Source organism: Rana temporaria, chromosome 4 (assembly GCF_905171775.1).
Source record: "Rana temporaria chromosome 4, aRanTem1.1, whole genome shotgun sequence".
Taxonomy (NCBI): domain Eukaryota; kingdom Metazoa; phylum Chordata; class Amphibia; order Anura; family Ranidae; genus Rana; species Rana temporaria.
Window position 1 is genome coordinate 424603790 of NC_053492.1, and position 20133 is coordinate 424623922.

Sequence of the window (20133 nt, forward strand, 5' to 3'; positions counted from 1 at the left end):
GACAGAGATGTATTATAGGGGAACTAAACCCTTCTATCCTTTACAGATAAGGAAGCTGCCATCTTAGTCTCTGTATGATCTGCAGTTGCCAAGGTGCTGCACATGTGATCAGTTATGGCAAGACATTTGATGGTTTGACAGTTGAGAGCACAGAGTGACAGTTTTTCACAGCATGCTCTTATTGGAACTGTTTTTGGAAAACGGATGGGTTTCTGCCCGGAAAGGTAAGTATAATAAATATTTTATTTAGGCCCCTTTTATATTTGTGGGACCTGAAAATTGTGCGATTTTGCCGCGACTTGAAGCAATGCCTGTATAATGTTGAGATCTAGAGACCTCAAGTCCAGGGGCGGAACTACTGCCATAGCAACCCGCACGGGCGCTATGGGCCCACAGCTGAGTGGGGCCCGGTGAGGATGAGTGGCGATGCGTCCATAAAGGGCGCATGACCGCCGCCCCCTTTCTTCTGCACCTCTCTGATCACCATAGATAAATTCATGCATTGCATGAATCTATCTATGGCCGTTGTGAGATAGAAAAGTAAAGGAATTCGCTTTGCTAACACTGAATCCGCCTCTCAGCCAGTCAGGTTGCCGGGTCTGTTACCAGACACCTGATTGGCTGAAACGTCAGGCGCTGTGATTTGACGCCTGAGAGAGGACAGAAGAAGACATGGAAGACGTGCAGGAGACAGCCACTGACCTGCTGCGAGACAGGTAAGTGCCGGGCAGCATCTGATGGGGCACAGTAGCGGCAATTGATGGGCAAACTGGCATCTGATGGGGCACAGTAGCGGCAATTGATGGGCACATTGGCAGCATCTGATAGGGCACAGTAGCGGCAATTGATGGGCACATTGGCAGCATCTGATAGGGCACAGTAGCGGCAATTGATGGGCACGCTGGCATCTGATGGGGCACAGTAGTGACAATTGATGGGCTCACTGGCAGCATCTGATGGAGCACAGTAGTGGCAATTGATGGGCATGCTGGCATCTGATGGGGCACAGTAGTGACAATTGATGGGCACACTGGCAGCATCTGATGAGGCACAGTAGCGGCAATTGATGGGCACACTGGCAGCATCTGATGGAGCACAGTAGCAGCAATTGATGGGCACACTGGCAGCATCTGATGGGGCACAGTAGCGCCAATTGATCGGCACACTGGCGGGGGGGGGGGCACACAACATTTTGCTATGGCACCCTGTGATTTGTAGTTACACCCCTGCTCAAGTCACCTCCAAGTCGGACCAAAGTAGTGCAGGGACTACTTTGAAGTCGCTGCGACTTGGAGTCACACAGATATGAATGGTGCTCATTGGAAATCATGGAGTTCGACCTGTCATGCCACTTTGCGGTCTCAAGTCGCACAAGTGTGAAAGGGGCCTCAGTAGACATGGTAACAGGTGCTAGGGGGATCAGTGGAGATGAGAAGTCAGGAACATTACAGGTTGGATTGGAAATCTGAACAGCCTGTACAGCTCTGAGGGGTGATTGACACCTGTTGTTGCCATGGAAACTCGTGTTTGTTTCCAGGGAATGGGCGGCGGCCATTTTACTTTTTCCTAAACTTAGGACGATATTACGTCCCCGCGCCGCACTTGTCGTGCCTTGCCACACACACAGGTGACACCTAAACGGGACAACTACGGAACAAAACGGCAAAAGCGACAAAAGGGTCACGTGATTTAAAGAAGAGTGGAGCGACGCGGACGAGTCACGTGACTGGGAGTCTCTAAGAGTTAATAAGGAAAAGGGGCGCGGCTGTGGCGGGCGCTTCTGAGAGGGAGGAGGAGAGGCCGAGGGGGCGGGTCAGTACCGTCTCTTTACTCCGTACAGGCGCCGCCCACCTCCGCCAGACAAAGCCGGAGGTCCCGGGAGACAGAGCTGTACCGGGAGACGTAGGACACCGCGGAGGGTGGGTGACCGTCTATAGAAACTGGAGAACCCCTCCCCCGCTCTTCTGAGAGAGAGAGGTGAGGGCACGAGCTGGGTGTCATCTCTGTCCTGTACAGGGTGGGGCGCTGGAGAGCAGTGCCAGAGACTGGGGGGTGTCAGCAGAGTTACCAGAGGGGCAATTACTATAGATGTGTGGGGGGCATTATTAAAGAGGGGGTGTCAGGATTTTTAGGTGTGTATGGGGGGTGTCATTCGGGTCATATCAGATGAGTAGGTTATTTTCAGTGATTATTAGTATTATTAGTATTATTATTATACATGATTTATATAGCGCCAACAGTTTGTTCATCACTTTCCAATGTTAGGGGCAGACAGTACTAAGGAAATGTTTTTCTTTATGGAATTGATACCTTTTTGTTATTCTTCGGTGATCTGCAGCCTGTTGATTGGTTTACATCCGCGATCACCCGCCAGCGACCACCTACCTGCACTCACCTCTATGGCTGGAGCACTTCTTTTCATTTCACTTGTAGCATCAACAATTCACCAGTGACTCCGCAATGACATCACTAGGTACAAATCGCTGGCGTTGGCCATAGCTGCGTTGCTCGTCTGATATGACCCTGACAGATGTGTTTGGGGTGTGTGTGTGCGTGGGGGCCAACTAATGATTGGGGTGATACTAGGAGGGATCGGGGTGTCAAGACTAAAGCCTGGTACACGCTATCATTTTGGATTGAACACATAAAATAAAAAAATGACCGCTCACGAGGAGCAGCTGTACTAACAATCTGATGTTAGTACAGTAATATCCCCTGCTTTGGCTGCTGGTTTTCCAGCATATGGTCTGGCAAAAGCCGGAAGAATGGCCCGCTTCTATTGGATCAGCTGCCATGCACACGGGCCGATCGTCGGATGGTTTTTTATAAAACTAGCGGATGTCACCTGGCGTTCTGGTGTGTACTAGGCTTAAGGCTGGCGATACATGGTTCAGTTTTTTTTCCGTTCCTCCAGCCAGTTGGGGGGGGGGGGGGGGATAGGTGAGAGGGATTTCAGGTCTAAGAGGTGGGAGAGCGATTTTTAGGTGTGTATAGGGGGTAATAGAAGAGAGAGGGATGTCAGGTCTGATATGTATTTGGGGGGGTTGTAATAAAAGAGAAATGGTTGTCCGAAAGGTATGTGTGAGGGATGTTTTTTTGGGGTGGGGGGGTGGGTAATAGAAGGTGGATGGATGTCAGGTCTGATAGGTATAATGGGGTGGGGGGTGTAATAGAAGGGAGAGGGATGACAGGTCTGATAGGTATAATGAGGGGGGGGGGGTTAATAGAAGGGTGAGGGATCTCAGGTCTGATAGGTGTGTGTAGGGGAGTAATTGAAGGGGGAGGGATGACAGGTCTGATAGGTATAAGTGGGGGGGGGGGGGCGGTGAAAGAAGGGAGAGGGATGTCAGGTCTGATGGGTATAATAGGGGGAGGGGAGTAATAGAAGAGAGAGGGTTGTCAGGTCTGGTAGGTATAATGGGGGGGGGGGGGGGGGAATAGAAGGGAGAAGGATGTCAGGTCTGATAGGTGTGTGAGTAAAGGGGGTGTAATAGAAGAGAGGGTATAGTAGAGTCAGGTATAATGGTGGGGGGGGGGTAATAGGTGAATAGGTGTGTGTGGGGTAGAAGAGAGAGAGGGGTGTCAGGTCTGATAGATATTGGGGGTGGGTAATAGAAGGTGGATGGATGTCAGGTCTGATAGGTATAATGGGGGGGGGGGGGTTAATAGAAGGGTGTGGGATCTCAGGTCTTATAGGTGTGTGTATGGGAGTAATTTAAGGTCAGGTCTGATAGATATTGGGGGGGGGGGTAGAAGAAGAGAGGGATGTCAGGTCTGATATATATTGGGGGGGGGGGGGGGTGTAATAGAAGAGAGGTGATAGTAGGTGTGGGGGGGGGGGGTGTCAGGTCTGATAGATATTGGGGGGGGGGGGGGGGAAATAGAAGAGAGGTGATAGTAGATGTGTGTGGGGGGTGTCAGGTCTGATAGATATTGGGGGGGGGGGGGGGGGTAATAGAAGAGAGGTGATAGTAGGTGTGTGTGTGTGGGGGGGGAGGTGATAGTAGGTGTGTGTGTGGGGGGGGGGGGTGATAGATATTGGGGGGGGGGGGTAATAGAGGAGAGGTGATAGTAGGTGTGTGTGTGGGGGGGGGGGAGGTGATAGTAGGTGTGTGTGGGGGGGGGGGGGTGATAGATATTGGGGGGGGGTAATAGAGGAGAGGTGATAGTAGGTGTGTGTGAAGTGATAGTTACGAAGAGAGGGGAAGGTGTCGGGAACTATAAGGGGAGTTTACAGTTGAATTGGAGAAAATAAACTTGCTTATCTTGTCAGGTGGGGACGTGTGACCGAGGGGGTGTCAGAACCTTCAGATGTGTAGGGGGAGGGGTGATACTAGAATAACATTCCAATTTCCATTTCTATCAAACATTGAAACGACTGAAACTGCAGTGGGACGCCCTTGGCTGTATGGTGTCTGACAATTGCTGTGTGTAGCATGGAGGATGTGCTGTGTATACAGAAGGGGAGTGAAAGTAGAGATGTTGGGACTTGCAAGTCAGGACTTTGCGATGGGGGGGGGGGGTTTGGGGGGGGGGGCTGTTGCAAGAAGGACAGGGAATTAGAACCAAGGCTTCATGCACACTAGCATTTTTCTAAGCTAAAAAAACCCTGCTAATAGCTTTTTGTAGCAGCGTTTTTATTAGCATTTTTGCAGTAAAAGGGGGCGAAAGAAGCTAAAAAACCTTTTGGGAGCGCTTCTGCAGGAAAAACGCTCCAAGAAACTCTACAAAAATGTTTTATTTTCTGCTCCTAGATGTTGAAGCTCAAAAAATGGCAATAGATGAAAGTACAGTAAAACCTTGGTTTGAGAGTAACTTGGTTTGAGAGCGTTTTGCAAGAGAAGCAAAATGTTTTAATACATTTTGCCTTGATATACAAGTGATCTCTTGATATAAGAGTAGCGTCATGTCACAACGGAGTATAAAAAAAGAGGAGCCTCTAAGTGTAGCAATATTGTTACATTTACTGAAGGTACAACATTTAGCAACTTATTGCTACACTTAGGCCCCATTCACACAAGGCGGACTCAGTCGCTACGAAGTCCGCCTGCTCCCGCCAGCTCAGCGGGAGATCTATTCGCAGAGCTGACGGATGACAAGCTCCTCTCTGTTCACTGAGCGGGGAGGGGCTTGTCGGGCACCGCTGTCTCCTATGGAGCGATCTGATCCGATCCGCCATGGACGGATGGGGACGTCTGTTTTTAGCGGGTCGGATGTCAGCAGACATGTCTCCGCTGACATCCGACGCTCCATAAGGATGCAAAGAGCGGCCCTTCAGGTCCGCCATCAAAACTGAACGGTCCGTCCGTGGGAATGAGGCCTTAGAGGTGCCTCTCTTCTCTTTTATACCCTGTAAAAAAAAATGCTTTGATATACAAGTGCTTTGGATTACAAGTATGTTTCTGGAACAAATTATGCTCACAATCCAAGGTTTTACTGTAGTGTGCATGGACACATAGGATAACACTTTTAGGTTCTAGGAGATTACACAATGCTCATGTGCATGGAATCTTAAAGGGGTTGTAAAGGTAAAAGTTTTATTTTTCCCTAAATAGTTTCCTTTACCTTAGTGCAGTCCTCCTTCACTTACCTTATCCTTCCATTTTGCTTTTAAATGTCCTTATTTCTTCTGAAAAATCCTCACTTCCTGTTCTTCTGTCTGTAACTCCACACAGTAATGCGAGGCTTTCTCCCTGGTGTGGAGTGTCGTGCCTGCCCCCTCCCTTGGACTACTGGAGAGTCAGGACGTCCACTAACACACAGCTCCTTTCTCTATCTGCAACGTAGAGAGCGTCCTGACTCTCCAGTAGTCCAAGGGAGGGGGCGAGCACGGCACTCCACACCAGGGAGAAAGCCTTGCATTACAGTGGTGAGTTACAGACAGAAGAACAGGAAGTGAGGATTTTTCAGAAGAAATAAGGACATTTAAAAGCAAAATGGAAGGATGAGGTAAGTGAAGGAGGACTGCACTAAGGTAAAGGAAGACATTTAGGTGAAAAAGGTACCTTTACAACCCCTTAAAGGGGTGTTCCAGGCATTTTTTGTGTTTATTAAAAGTCAGCAGCTACAAAAAGTGTAGCTGCTGGCTTTTAATAAACACACACTCACCTGCTCCACGTTCCAGCGACGCGCCGACCGGGGCTCCTCTCCCTCCCTCCCCGGCCAGCATCTTCATCCTAAGTGTGGACACCTGGCCGTGACAGCTTTTGGCTTCACGGCCGGGCACCCACTGCGCATGCGCGAGCGGCGCTGCGCTCTCTCATTGGACAGGCGATCGCATGGGACCTGTCATGTGTCCCAGGCGATCGCCTACTGCAGCCCCTCCCTGTAGGCGATTAAGCTACACAGGAAGTCCCACTCCTCCTGAAGCCCCCACTAACCCCCCAAAAAAATTACATGCCAAATGTGGCATGTAAGTGGGCGAGGAGTGGGTTAAGCGGAAGTTCCAATTTTGTGTGGAACTCCGCTTTAAGCACCTTTTTTCTGGAGGGGGGCCAGATGACAGGAGTAGGTAGGTGTCTGAACATGTAGCGTACAAGGAGAAGGGGGGGGGGGGGGGTTTGTGGCATTTATAGATATGTGTGTGAGAAGTTCATACCAGATTTTGTTGTTTTTCCATCTCGTTGTATGGGACATTAGGCTTGTTACCAGGGTGTGTGATACGGGTCTCTTTGTGTCGTTTTGTATTATCGTTTTTCCATCACCTTGTTTGTCTACTGTACGATGTAACCATCTAAAGAATTTGTCGTTATATGCTGGATTTTATGCCAATAAAACTTTTTGTAAAAGAGAAGTTCATACCAGGAGCAGATGGGTGCTGGGTGTGAAGGTGGGTGGTAATGTGGTAGTCATCAGAAGGGTGGCAGAAGTGACATCATGGATGGTAGTGTGTGAGGGATGCAGGAGATGGTCGCCAGAATATAAGGTGGGTCTTCTGGAAGCGATCTCGGGGAGGAGACAGGTGGCTGGATATACAGTAAGCTTGCATTGGACAGCAGCCAAGGCAGCCGGTATGCTTACATTTCATCCAGCATCTTCTTTTTCCAGCCCTGTGGACATTGTTGTGGACAGGAATTTGTGTAAGCTGGCTTCTAGAAAATGCTGTCTGGAATCGCTGCCTCCTTAATTCAGCAATTAATCGTCCACCTCTAGGTTGCGGGTTTTCTGGATGCAGATTGCAGTGGGAAGGAGGGCTGTCGGGGTACGGATGATGGGAAGAAAGAGTTTTCTGATTCAGATTTTGGGTGTCTGACTAATCACCATGGGGAGGGGTAGAGGCAAAAGGTGATAAATGTCTGAATTTGGGGGTTCATGCCAAGAGAAGCCAGGCTGCACTAGAATGGGGGGGCAGCAGTATTCTTTTACAAGCCTATCAGAGAAGGTTATGTAGATAAGTTCCTCTGATAGTGTTGTAATCAGAAGGTAAGGAGACAATGAACACATTGTACAGACTAGAGAGAGAGGAACTTTCCTAGCAGAATCTAAGTACCGGGCATTCTTGTTAATCTATTCGCAGGTCCCTGCCCCCATCCAAAATCCTTTTGATTGTGTTTAGACTGAGCAGCAGGATCCTGATCCTCAGCACGCCATCGCTTTCCCTCCTGGGCTCTGCCTCCTTCCTCAGCGTAAATGCGGTACGGACCCAAAATGATGCCGGTAAGTGCCTCCTTCTTATGATGTATATTGTATACGTTATCCACAAGTTCTGTGCACTTTTCTGCAAAAGAAACAACTTTTATTGCTTTATTGCATTGTTATTGTTGCTGATTGGTGACTTATTTTCTGTTCTGATATGAATGTTTGAATAATAACCCCCAAAGGTGAAAAAGTTCTGTGGTTTCAGCCTGAGAAACCATGGAAAATAATGGACTTTCTATTCCTTTTTTTTTTTTTCTCTCTGCCTTGAAGGAGGGGTGTGTTTGTAATGATGGTATCTTGTTCTTGCCCCTATTCTCGTCTGCTTGGTTGCTACACAGAAAGTAAATATCGTGGGATCTGGTTACTGGCTTTGTGATGTAAATGGAGGCGGCTTTTGTTTTTTTTCAAGTACCTGCACCATGCAGAACGTCTGGCTTGGACATCTGCGTAGCCGTGATCCTTATCTGATTGCTTAAATATTAATTGCTTCTGACACACACGCTTTTTTTTTTTTTTTTTCTTACCTTTTAATTAAACTGTATTGCACATATTTCACATGTCAAACCTGTTTAACTGAAATTGGACATATAAGGGGGAACAATATGTAAGCAGAGGTCGTCTTTAGTATAAAGTCTTGGAAATTGCTTAAAATCTGCTGGGTCATTAATAGTTAAATCTTAGGAGGTGTATGCCAACCCCCCCCCCCCACCCCCCCCCCCCCCCCCCCCCCCCCCCCCCCCCCCCCCCCCCCCCCCCCCCCCGATCGCTGCCTGTTATTTACAATTAGGGCCTCATTCACATGGCAATTATGGCCGGTGTTGGTGTTTATCTGGGACTGCTCTGCCTGTGTGAAGAAGAAGCTGACAACATCTGGGGTGGTTTGTGAGTAAACGCACATACAGTGGTTACCTACCATTGTGAACAGATGATCGCTGCTGGATGCAGAAAGATGCACCTCGGGTCAGACATCACCTGCAGGTCACTTTTGCATGCACAGATACATGTGAACAGTGAGGTCCCTTTTGTACGGGGTGCACTTTGCTTAACTCTGGTTTCCTCAGCAGGGGATCTGTCCGCTGAGCACTGCAAAAGCGGCGGATGACAAGTCCTTGCCCGCTCTGTTTATGCAGAATTGACACAGCCCGCTCTGCTCTATGGGCGATCGGATGTAAATGGACCGACTGTTTACACCCAATTGCCCTCCGATCCAATCTGGCCAAATGGAGGGAACGGATCACTTTTCGTTTGCCGAATTCGATCAGATTGAAGGTAGGTGGGTGTAACCAGACACAAGTCTGTTTATATCCGTTGCTCCATAGAGGAGAATGTATGGTCTGATTGGCTCTGCCTAAAAAAAACAGACAGGCGGACCCGATCAGCCCTCTCATGTGAAAGGGGCCTGACGGCTTCTCTTAGTCTGTCATTACTTCATACTGGATGAGCGGCTGCCACTGATCAATTGCGCCTGTCATCCCAGCCGCTGGAATATTTTTTTTTTTTTTTGCTGCTGGAATAATTGCTTGTGTGAAGGAAGACTTAAAGGCTTGTGTTTGTTATTTTTATAGGAAAAAAAAAAAACATGTTTTACTTCACTCTCTCACTTGCCTGCTCTGTTGCAGTGGATTTGCATAGAGCAGCTTGGATCCTTGTCTTCCCGGGTTCCTTTTTTGCTGCTCCTGGCTATGGGGTCACCTGAGCGGAGTGGAGACACAGCTTTTATGTATTCATTCAGATACAGAGCCCACCCTGCCCCCCCCCCCCCCTCTCCCTTGATTGGCTATATTACTTTGACAGCAGCGGGAGCCAATGGTGCCTTTTTAGTTCTACGTGATTTTACCGAATGCCGATTTGTGAAGCTTTCTCTAAACCTGCAGCTTTCCGGCAGGAGACTTCCAGCTCTCCTACAAAGCGGCCATCCTGATGCTTGCCCATTTAGTGCCAGTCAGCGTACACTTAATGCAACACAAGGGGTGTGAATCTAGCCTAAAGCTGGCCATACATGGATCAAATGTCTGCCAATTCCTGCTGAATCAGCTGAAATGCCTTCTGTGGGTGGCCCTGTCTAATTTACAGACTTTGATTGCATAATAAAAGGAGCTGGTAGAAAATTGTTGGCTGAATAGCAACTGTTCAGATGCAGTCACTGTTCTGGTATTCAAGCAGCCGCGGGTGTCGAGGCTTCATATACACAATAGCTGGCAGCGGAGATTCCCTCTTGCACATTGTTTGATGTGAATGGAAGAACATACCGATGATGATTATTATTATTTTTTTTTTTTCATCTCTCGTTCAGCCAACAGGGTTGTGTATATGGCTAGCCTAGACCATACCATACCATACCATGTGTGTATGGCTAGCCTAGACAATACCATACCATGTGTGTATGGCTAGCCTAGACCATACCATACCATGTGTGTATGGCCAGCCTAGACCAGGCCATACCATGTGTGTATGGCCAGCCTAGACCATATCATACCATACCATATACCATGTGTGTATGGCCAGCCTAGACCATATCATATCATACCATACCATATACCATGTGTGTATGGCCAGCCTAGACCATACCATACCATATACCATGTGTGTATGGCCAGCCTAGACCATACCATACCGCGTGTGTATGGCCAGCCTAGACCATACCATACCGCGTGTGTATGGCCAGCCTAGACCATACCATACCGCGTGTGTATGGCCAGCCTAGACCATACCATACCGCGTGTGTATGGCCAGCCTAGACCATACCATACCGCGTGTGTATGGCCAGCCTAGACCATACCATACCGCGTGTGTATGGCCAGCCTAGACCATACCATACCGCGTGTGTATGGCCAGCCTAGACCATACCATACCGCGTGTGTATGGCCAGCCTAGACCATAACATACCGCGTGTGTATGGCCAGCCTAGACCATAACAGAACCATACCGCGTGTGTATGGCCAGCCTAGACCATACCATACCATGTGTGTATGGCCAGCCTAGACCTTGTGTTGGAGAGGGGGGTGGGGATTTAAATATCTACCTATTATCCTTCTCTCTCATACAAGTGTTTTTTTCACCTTCCACTTTGCTTTTTGGATACAAAGTCAGTGCAATGTTTTACAAAGGGGGGGAAAAAAATTGCGGAACGATACAAAACGGATATAAGTACTCCAAATGTTCTTAATATGTTGGTTGTTTTCAAGCACTGCTGATTTGTTGCATCTGGATATGTTTGTCCTTTTTAAATGCTTTTATAAAGCTGTGCAATCTTCAGCGGTGTAAATCCCGGCTATAAACCTGTCATGGTGGGAGAGGCAGAGGTTATCAGCAGGTTATCTTTCTGGCATTCTTCTGTTGATTCTGCTGGGTCCAGCGATTTTTTTATTTTTTTATTTTTTTTTTTCCTTCAGTGATTTAGCTATTTATTTGTATTCACCATGTTACTGGTGGGCCTGTCTGTGTATAAATAAAATCCTGGAACTAAATGCATACATTTTTTGTTTTTAGTGAATGGCAGCAAAAGATAACTTCTGGTTGGCTACTCATTCAGTTTGTTCACCCAAAGTGGAATGTCATCAGAGTATTGAGTCATCCAGTGTTTTATTTATTTCTTGGGAACTGAAGTATGTTCCTGCTACTTTCTATAGTGTTCCTAAAATCATAACTTATTTTAAAGTGTATCTAAAAACTTTTTTTTTTAATTTATTGTTGGAATGTGGTTTGCATCCCTACTTGTGAGATTCACACTTTTTTTCCTGCTGACCACTATCAGGCATCATGCATTCAGTCTTTTTGCATAGGATCTTATTGGCAACCCAATCCTGCTGGAAAACGTTTCTGTACAATGTACGCTTGTAGTGTTTGTGCTACATTTACATACACTATGCTGTTGGCCACCACCTCTGCTCAGGGCTGACATATCAACAATCAACAATCAGCAGTCGGCCCTAAATGAGTAATTCATGGGGCAATGATGCAGAGTGACCTCAGCAATTATTCATGACTGACTGAAGGCTGGTGGGTTACACATTGTTAGTATATTAGTATGAATTGGGTTCATGGATGCCGGACGCATGTAAACGTTTGCATGCACACAACATCAAATGTGGTTGATTTGGCTTGCACAGCTGTGCTCTGAGGGCCAGTGTGCATAGGCTTATAGCATTCAATAGTGCTATATTCAGATCCATATCAATTATGGATCTAAGCGCAGATAATAAACCTTAGGCATGATTTACACTGATGGGACGTCGGATCCAACTTCACCAAGGTAAAGGAAGCTATTTAGGGAAAAAAAAATTGTACCTTTACAACCCCTTTAAGACCCCTTTCACACTGGGGCGGTGGGTCCATTAGCAGTAAAGCACCGCTAGTTTTAGCGGCGCTTTATGGCCGCTAGCCGGGTGCTTTTAACCCCTGCTACCGGCCAAAGAAAGGGTTTAAACCGCCCGTGTTGCAGTGCTTACGAAGTGTTTTACAAGTGCCTCAGAAGTGCTGTCCATTCATTCCAAGGGGCAGTGTAGAAGCGCTGTATACAGTGCTCCCACACCTCCCCTAAGATGTTGCTTGCAGGACATGTTTCCCCCCCCCCCCCTGTCCCGCAAGCGCACCGCCCCAGTGTGAGAGCACTCAGGCTTTCACACTGGGGAGGCTTCAAAAAATGCCTGGAAACTGCCTTGTGTGAAAGGGGTCTTACTGATGCTACACAAGTCTGTCTGACTCTAGTAAAGGTTCCTGCACTACTTTGATTACATTTTAATGACACTGAGTAATAAGTCACATCAAAGTCGTATCCCAAATTTGCACGGAAAGTCGTGTGACTTTGGAGTTGGGCTAATGTAAACCGAACCTTGGGGTCTGTGCATGAGCCCTTAGTCCATTCATAAGCTGGACTCCAGGACAGGCAAGTGTGCCGATATTAAAAGTCAGCAGCTGCAGTATTTGTAGCTGCTGACTTTTAATATTTTTTTTTTTCAGCGGACATCCGCTTTAAGCCTAACGTTTCAAGGTCTGTTGCTCCATCTGCGCCTTTTCAATAATAAAAAAAAAAAAATCTGATGAAATGGTTACCTGTCAGTGTGAGTCCTGTCTGGGTCTCACTGGTTGCTGCCTCTGATTTTTGCCGGTTCACCAAAGCTCTATACTGATGTGGCGGTAACAATTGTCTACTCAGAAATCTACTGCTTTTGTCTAGCACAGAGCCACGGCGAACAGGGGGAAGCGGATCACAGCCGACGACACCCAGACAGATCTTGTACTGGGAGGTATTTCAGCGGTGTAAAGTCTTGAAAGGAATTTTTTCCCAACTGTTGATCCCAAACATTTGTAGAATGTTACAAGCTGACAGGAGTCCAAGAGGTGTTCAGAATGCAAGGTTGTATAATGACAAGCATTACAAATGTAAACAATGGGGTAGATTTACTAAAACTAGAGACTGGTGCAGTTCTGCTTGTAGACCAATCGGCTTCCAGGTTGTGTGTGTGTGTGTGTGTGTGTGTTGTGTGTTTTTTTTTATCAAAGATTAATTTTAAGAAGCTGATTGGTTTCTAATATATGCAGAGCTGCACCAGATTTTGAAACGGTTTTAGTAAATCAACCCCACTGTGATCTTCCTTCCATAAAGCTGTTTACTGGGGTCTTTCTCTTTCTCTTTCTCTTTTTCTCTCTTTCTCTCTTTCTCTCTTTCTCTTTCTCTTTCTCTTTCTCTTTCTCTTTCTCTTTCTCTTTCTCTTTCTCTTTCTCTTTCTCTTTCTCTCTTTCTCTCTTTCTCTCTTTCTCTCTCTCTCTCTCTCTCTCTCTCTCTCTCTCTCTCTTTCTTTCTCTCTCTCTCTTTCTTTCTCTCTCTCTCTCTTTCTTTCTCTCTCTCTCTCTCTCTCTCTCTCTCTTTCTTTCTTTCTCTCTCTCTCTCTCTCTCTCTCTTTCTCTGCTAGGTGGCACTACTGGTGGGCAATGGCAGGGGGTACTTATTCGCACAGATGAGGCAGAATTGCCTCTTCCTCTTCGGGACAGATGTCCCTTGAAAATAAGCTGATGATCGGCCGTTTTTTTTTTTTTTTTTTTTCGATTACAGAGCTTTTGTTTACGTTGTGTGATCAGCTGTCATTGGCTGACAGCTGATCACGTGGTAAGGTGCCGGGATCGGCCCCTTACTCCGATCTGTGATCACCCGAGTCTCAGTGACTCTGTGATCACAGCGCACGTCCTGCATGGAGCGTGCGAAGGGGAGGACGTCTATTGATGACTTTCCTTCTCGTATATACCGACTTTGTAAATATTTTTAATATCCCCCCCCCCCTTTTTATAAAAAAAAAAAGGCTTAGTTCACCTTTACCAAAATACAGTTTTTGCAGATGAGGAATGTCTTTTGCTGAAAACAAGCTGTGCAACTTTGACAAAAATTGAATTGAACCTTCCTATAGTTGTAGGCCATTTACGTGCCTCATTGCTAAGTGAGGCTCGGCTATTACTGTTCACACCCACTATCACAGGAGTGAACTCTCCCTTTAAATATTCCCCCGCTCTGTTTAACCGCAGTGCTCCCAGAGCTTCTTCCCTTGGAACACACAAACTCCCTGTGATGTGCTGACGGCGGGGGCTACGTGTCTCATGAGTACTTGCGGTCTCCTCACAAGTCTATGGTGTTTCATTGATTTTCTTGTGCTTACAAGTGCTTCTGTTGTAAGAATCAATGATGGCTGCAATGTCACTCAATAGCAGTTGGGTGGATCAAATGTACTGTTACGGCCCATACACACGATCTGACTTTTTGACAACAGCGGTCCAACGGACGTGTTTTATCGGACAATCCGACTGTGTGTATGCTCCATCGGACAATTGTTTTTGGTTTTTCAACGGACAAATGTACAAATTTAGCAATTGTTTGATACACTGGGCCAGATTCACAGCCGAGATACGACGGAGTATCTCAGATACGCCGTCGTATCTCTGAGTATCTATGCGACTGATTCATAGAATCAGTTGCGCATAGATAGCCCTAAGATCCGACAGGTGTAATTGTTTTACACTGTCGGATCTTAAGATGCAATACCTCGGACGCCGCTGGGGGGAGTTTGCGTCGTAAACCAGCGTCGGGTATGCAAATTAGGAATTACGGCGATCCACGACGGTTTTTCGCGTTCACTACGTCGCTGCTAGTCTAGTTTCCCGTCGCAAAGTTAGTCGTCGTTTTGGGTGCCTTAACTTTACACAGCACACGTATGTGCTGTATAAAGTATGGCCGTCGTTCCCGTGTCGAAATTTAAAAATTCACGCCGTTTGCGTAAGACGTCCGGGAAAACGGAATTGCGCTATGCACGTTGCCGTTCGAAAAAATTACGTCAGTTCGCGCAAAGCACGGCGGGAATTTCGAAACGGAGCATGCGCAGTAGGTCCGGGGCGGAAGCGCGCCTAATTTTAAATGGCACACGCCCCTTTAAATTACGCGGGCTTACGCCGGAGGCCGCCAGCGTAGGTTTTCATTGCAAGTGCTTTGTGAATCAGGCACTTGCGGTGTAACGTATCTACGATACATTACGCTGCCGCAGTTCTACGTGAATCTGGCCCATAGTGCTTTAGCAAACCAAATGTTCTTCACTTTAGGGTTTCATATTTTCTTTAAATTTGTTCCTGCACGTCAAACCAAATTCTTTGGCCTTCTGATCACGTGACCCCTCCAGGTGATTTCTTTGTACAAGTTGTCCTTGGTCTGTACTGTATACTTTTCCATAGACTTGGACTGAGTCACCTGCTGGCCCCAGGCATCCGGCATTTCCGTCCAATTCCCGCTCCTCCTCGTAGGAGAACACGATGCAATACACTCCACACTAACAATGTGATCCATGGGTCATTATTTGTAAGCGCTGCCAGTTGCTCTAACCCTTGCTTGAACTTTGGTTAACGATTTGAGAAAACTGTTAGAGAATGATTTAGATTTGGCAGCTACAACTTGTGTACTTTGATCTGGTTTTATGTGATTGTTCCTCCGAGCCGTATCTCGTTTGCAAGGAAATTTATCCAGCTCTGTTTTTTGAAACCGCTCGATAAGCAAAGAATAAAATAGAAAATTGTACCTTCTACAAGATCCAAGAATCCGTGTTATCAGTCAGAATAAGGAACTCCAGGAATTTGTTTTGTTAAAGCGGAGTTCCACCTAAAAATGGAACTTGCGCTTAACCCACTCCTCGCCCTCTTGCATGCCACATTTGGCATGTAATTTTTTTTGGGGGGGGGGGGGAGTGGGGGCTTCAGGAAAAGGGGACTTCCTGTCCCACTTCCTCCTTCCGCCGAGGGTCTGGAAAGGCGATTAGCTTAATCGCCTTCTTGCAGCCCCTCCCTGTAGGCGAGCGCCTGTCCAATCAAGCTATAATAAAGCCAACTTGTAGGTAAAATGACTATCTCCTCAACATGCACCTTTTTAGGAGATCTTCCAGTGAGCAGCAGCCAATGGCGTCACCGGCGCACACGCTCTGAAGGAACGGCATACCTGTCCCATTCCTTCAGAGCTCTGTGCCGTGGCTTCTGCTCGCTTGAGCAGGAGTGACGTCATCGCGGCTCGCCCATTCAAGCAGCGCAGCCTGCGAACCCAGAAGGAAGACCTCTGTAGCAGTGAGTGTGCCGCTGTGGGGGGGGGGGGGGGGGGCTTTATTTCAAAGTAAGGCTTTCATAATGTACGACACCTGTATTGCCTTGCCGATGGAAACTTTTTTGAGTTTACTAATGCTTTAACCACTTGCCTACAGGGCACTTTCACCCCCTTCCTGCCCAGGCCATTTTTCAGCTTTCAGCGCTGTCACACTTTGACAATTGCACGGTCATGCAACGCTGTACCCAAATTAAAAGGTTTATCGTTTTTTTCCCCCCACAAATAGAGCTTTCTTTTGGTGGTATTTGATCACCTCTGCGGTTTTATTTATTGCGCTATAAACAAAAGAGGGACAAGTTTGGAAAAAAACAAAATTTTTTGCTATAATATCCAATTTTTTTATTTTTTTTCCTCAGTTTTGGCCGATTTATGTATTCTTCTACATATTTATGGTAAAAAAAAAAAACGCAATAAGCGTATATTGATTGGTTTGCGCAAAAGTTACAACGTCTACAAAGTAGGGGATAGATTTATAGCATTTTATTTATTTTTTACTAGTAATGGCGGCGCTCTGCGATTTTTTTTTTTTGTTTTTTATCGTGACTGCGATATTGTGGCGGACATATCGGACACTTTTGACACATTTTTTGGGACCATTCACATTTATACAGCGAACAGTGCTATAAAAATCCATTGCTTGCTGTATAAATGACTGGCAGGGAAGGGGTTAAAGGAACACTAAAGGCAGATTTTTTTTTTTTTTTTTTTTTTTTTTTTTTTTTTTAATAACAAACATGTTATACTTGCCTCCACTGTGCAGCTCGTTTTGCACCGAGTGTCCCCGAATCCGGTCTTCTGGGGTCCCTCGGCGGCTGTCTCGCAAAAGCTTTCTACCTTCATGTGAGCTCGCATGGTGGGTTAATGTGTCCCATAGGGAGTGATTCTTACTGTGGGTGGAGGGGACTGACTGGGGGAGGTGACCAATCGATGTCCCTATGTACAAGGGACACACCATCGGTCTCCTCTCCTTGACAGGACGAGGATCGGTGTGTTTACACACAGGGATCCACGGTCCTGCACAGTTACTGGTCAATTGTGGGTGCCCGGCGAACATCACGGCCACCGGGCACGCGCATAGGGTTCACAGTGACGCAGCGCCCCCTAGTGGCCCGGGAAGGCGAGGACGTCATGACGTCCTCCCAGAAAGAGTCTTCGTCCCGCCGTCCTATGATGGCGGGTGGTAGACATGTGGTTAAAGGACTCCAAACTGCTTTGATCGCTGGAACCATTGCTCTTATAAGCTAAGATTAAAATGTAACTCAAGCCCATTACCAACAGGGATACAAATGACAATAAAACCCAAAACGTTTTGGCTTCAGTGCCACTTTAAGTCTCAATTCACACTGGGGCGGCTTCAAAGTCACCTGACTGATGCCGCCCTGTACTGCGAAACTTCAGCGCGGCAGAGGAAGGTGCTGATTTGTTGTGCATGATAAGTATGATCTGTACTTGTTGTGTATGGCAGGTTTCAAATAGTCAAGTATGTGTGTTTTTTTTTTTTGCAGTTGGATAGAGCAAAGTTCACTCTTGTTATGAGTTGACAGTTCCTGGCTCTCTGGGAACTTGTCATATGTGTGGGTTTCACCAGTAGCTTATTCAACAGGGATGTCATGTCTAGTCCACATGAGCTTCAATTGGAGTTCCAGGCAAAACGACATCTCTGTTTTAGGCTGGGTTCACACTGCTGCCGGATGCGGCTTGCAGTAGGGGTCTGGTGCGTCCCGGTTCATTTCAGGGATGAATTGGGCCAAATTTTTGGCTGAATTCGGCATTGAAATGGAGCCAAAGACACACAGAAAAACTCACATCCGGAGAAAACCCATATGCAATTCAAACCCAACCTTAAACGATGGACCCCCCCCCCCCCCCTCGTTTTTGGAGGTGTGTGTGTGTGTGTGTGTGTGTGTGTGTGTGTGTGTGTGTGTGATTTTTCTTTTTTTTTTCTTCTTGGTACCGTTTTGGGACCATTGTCATTTTTACAGCGATCAGTGCTATAAAAATGCCCTGATTAGTGTGAAAATGACACTGGAAGTGAAGGAGTTAAAGCGGGGGTTCACCCTAAAAACTATTTTCTAACATTACATCCAGGATACTAACAACATTTACAGTATGCAGTTTTTATAGCCGTACATACCGTTATATTGCGATTTTTCTCCCCGGGTTCTGATTCCCGCGGGACTGGGCGTTCCTATCCCTGGGTTAGATGATTGACGTCTGGTGAAACAGTTCCCATGTCGCACAAGGCGCATCACCAGATTTCCGTAACTAGCCGAGCTGCGAGTCGGCGCTATACGGCACCTGCTGTGTAGAGCTGACTGCGTAGGCGCCGTATAGCGCCGACTCGCAGCTCGGCTATTTGCAGAAATCTGGTGACGCGCCTTGTGCGACATGGGAACTGTTTCACCAGACGTCAATCATCTAACCCAGGGATAGGGACGCCCAGTCCCGCAGTAATCAGAAGCCGGGGTGAAAATCACAAAATAACGGTATGTACGGCTATTAAAAAAAAAAGACCTGCATACTGTAAATGTTGTTAGCATCCTGGATGTAATGTTAGAATTTTCTTTTTTAGGGTGAACCCCCGCTTTAACCTGTAGGGGGCGCTGAATGGGTTAAGTTTGACCGAGGGAGTGATTCTTACTGTTAGGGGGCGTGGCTTGCTGTGACATGTCACTGATCGCTGTTCCCAATGACATGTCACTAGGAAGAACGGGGAGATGTTGTGTTTACACTGACCTCTCCCCATTCTTCAGCTCTGTGACATGATCGTGGGACACCGGCGGACATAGAGTCCGCAGGCACGGTCACGGCAGCAAATTAAAGGGGACGAATATATACGCCCATTTGCGCAGCTGTGTCATTCTGTCGACGTAAAAACTCATGCAGTGGTCGGCAAGTGGTTAAAAGTCAGCAGCTACAGTATTTGTAGCTGCTGACTTTTTTTTTTTCCCCCTCAGGCTGGAACTCCGCTTTCAGCTTGTAAATGCTGATAGGAGCAGCCATGTGTACCCCGAGCTGCCAGATTTCCTGTAACTTGTGAAGTGCTCTTTACCTGCAGCCTGGATGGATAATGAGTAATGGATATGAACTACGGGGCGGCTGGAGGTGGCAGAAAGGGACGTATCGGCTTCATAACACTCGGTACCTTGCCTTTTGGATATATAAACCTTTTGAGGCTATTGGAGCTCAGTCGCACCTCCTGCTTTCTATAGATCGGAACGGGTGCCTTAAAAGACCATTGAAAGTTGTACATTTTAGTAAGCTTAAAGGGGTTGTAAAAGTTCGTTTTTTATTTTCTAAATAGGTTCCTTTAAGCTCGTGCATTGTTGGTTCACTTACCTTTTTCCTTCGATTTTCCCTTCTAAATGTTTTTTTTTTTCTTTGTCTGAATTTCTCGCTTCCTGTTCCTCCTCAGTAAGCTTGCCCCCATCATGGGGGAAGACGCTGTGACTCCCCACAGGGATGAAGTCCCAAGGGAGGGGGCGAGCACGCTGACTAACCCCCAGCCAAAACGGCTCGGATGATGGGGGCAAGCTTACTGAGGAGGAACAGGAAGTGAGAAATTCAGAAAAAAAAAAAAAAACCTTTAGAAGGGAAATCAAAGAAAAAGGTAAGTAAACCAACAATGCACGAACCTATTCTGAAAATAAACAAACCTTTACAACCCCTTTCAGTTCTGGGGGTTCCCATGGCAGTTTCGGAAGGCCATAGTGATTGCATGCACTATAACCCCTCCATGTCCTTTTGTAGTCCATGTTCTGGTGAGGGGTTCACTCTGTCTTGAGATCATTGACCGATCTATGTGATATTGTCTGCTTGGCAATGCCAACTAAATGCCATTCCCTGCAATTCAGCTGTATAAAATTTACGTC

The 20133-nt window shown here is 46.9% G+C and overlaps 1 protein-coding gene across 3 annotated transcripts in view; it reads left to right on the forward strand.

Moving 5' to 3' along the window:
• The first annotated feature begins 1801 nt into the window (after positions 1-1801).
• TP53BP2 (tumor protein p53 binding protein 2) overlaps positions 1802-20133 on the forward strand; it is a 104330-nt gene continuing 85998 nt past the window's right edge. Inside the window, exons 1-2 of one of the 3 annotated variants that reach the window (XM_040351392.1) lie at positions 1802-1977; positions 7517-7656. In XM_040351392.1, coding sequence (XP_040207326.1) covers positions 7630-7656 — 27 coding nt within the window. In that variant the 5' untranslated portion in view covers positions 1802-1977; positions 7517-7629. The remainder of the gene's footprint in view (positions 1978-7516; positions 7657-20133) is intronic. The other 2 variants (XM_040351390.1, XM_040351391.1) reach the window with 2 other exon arrangements.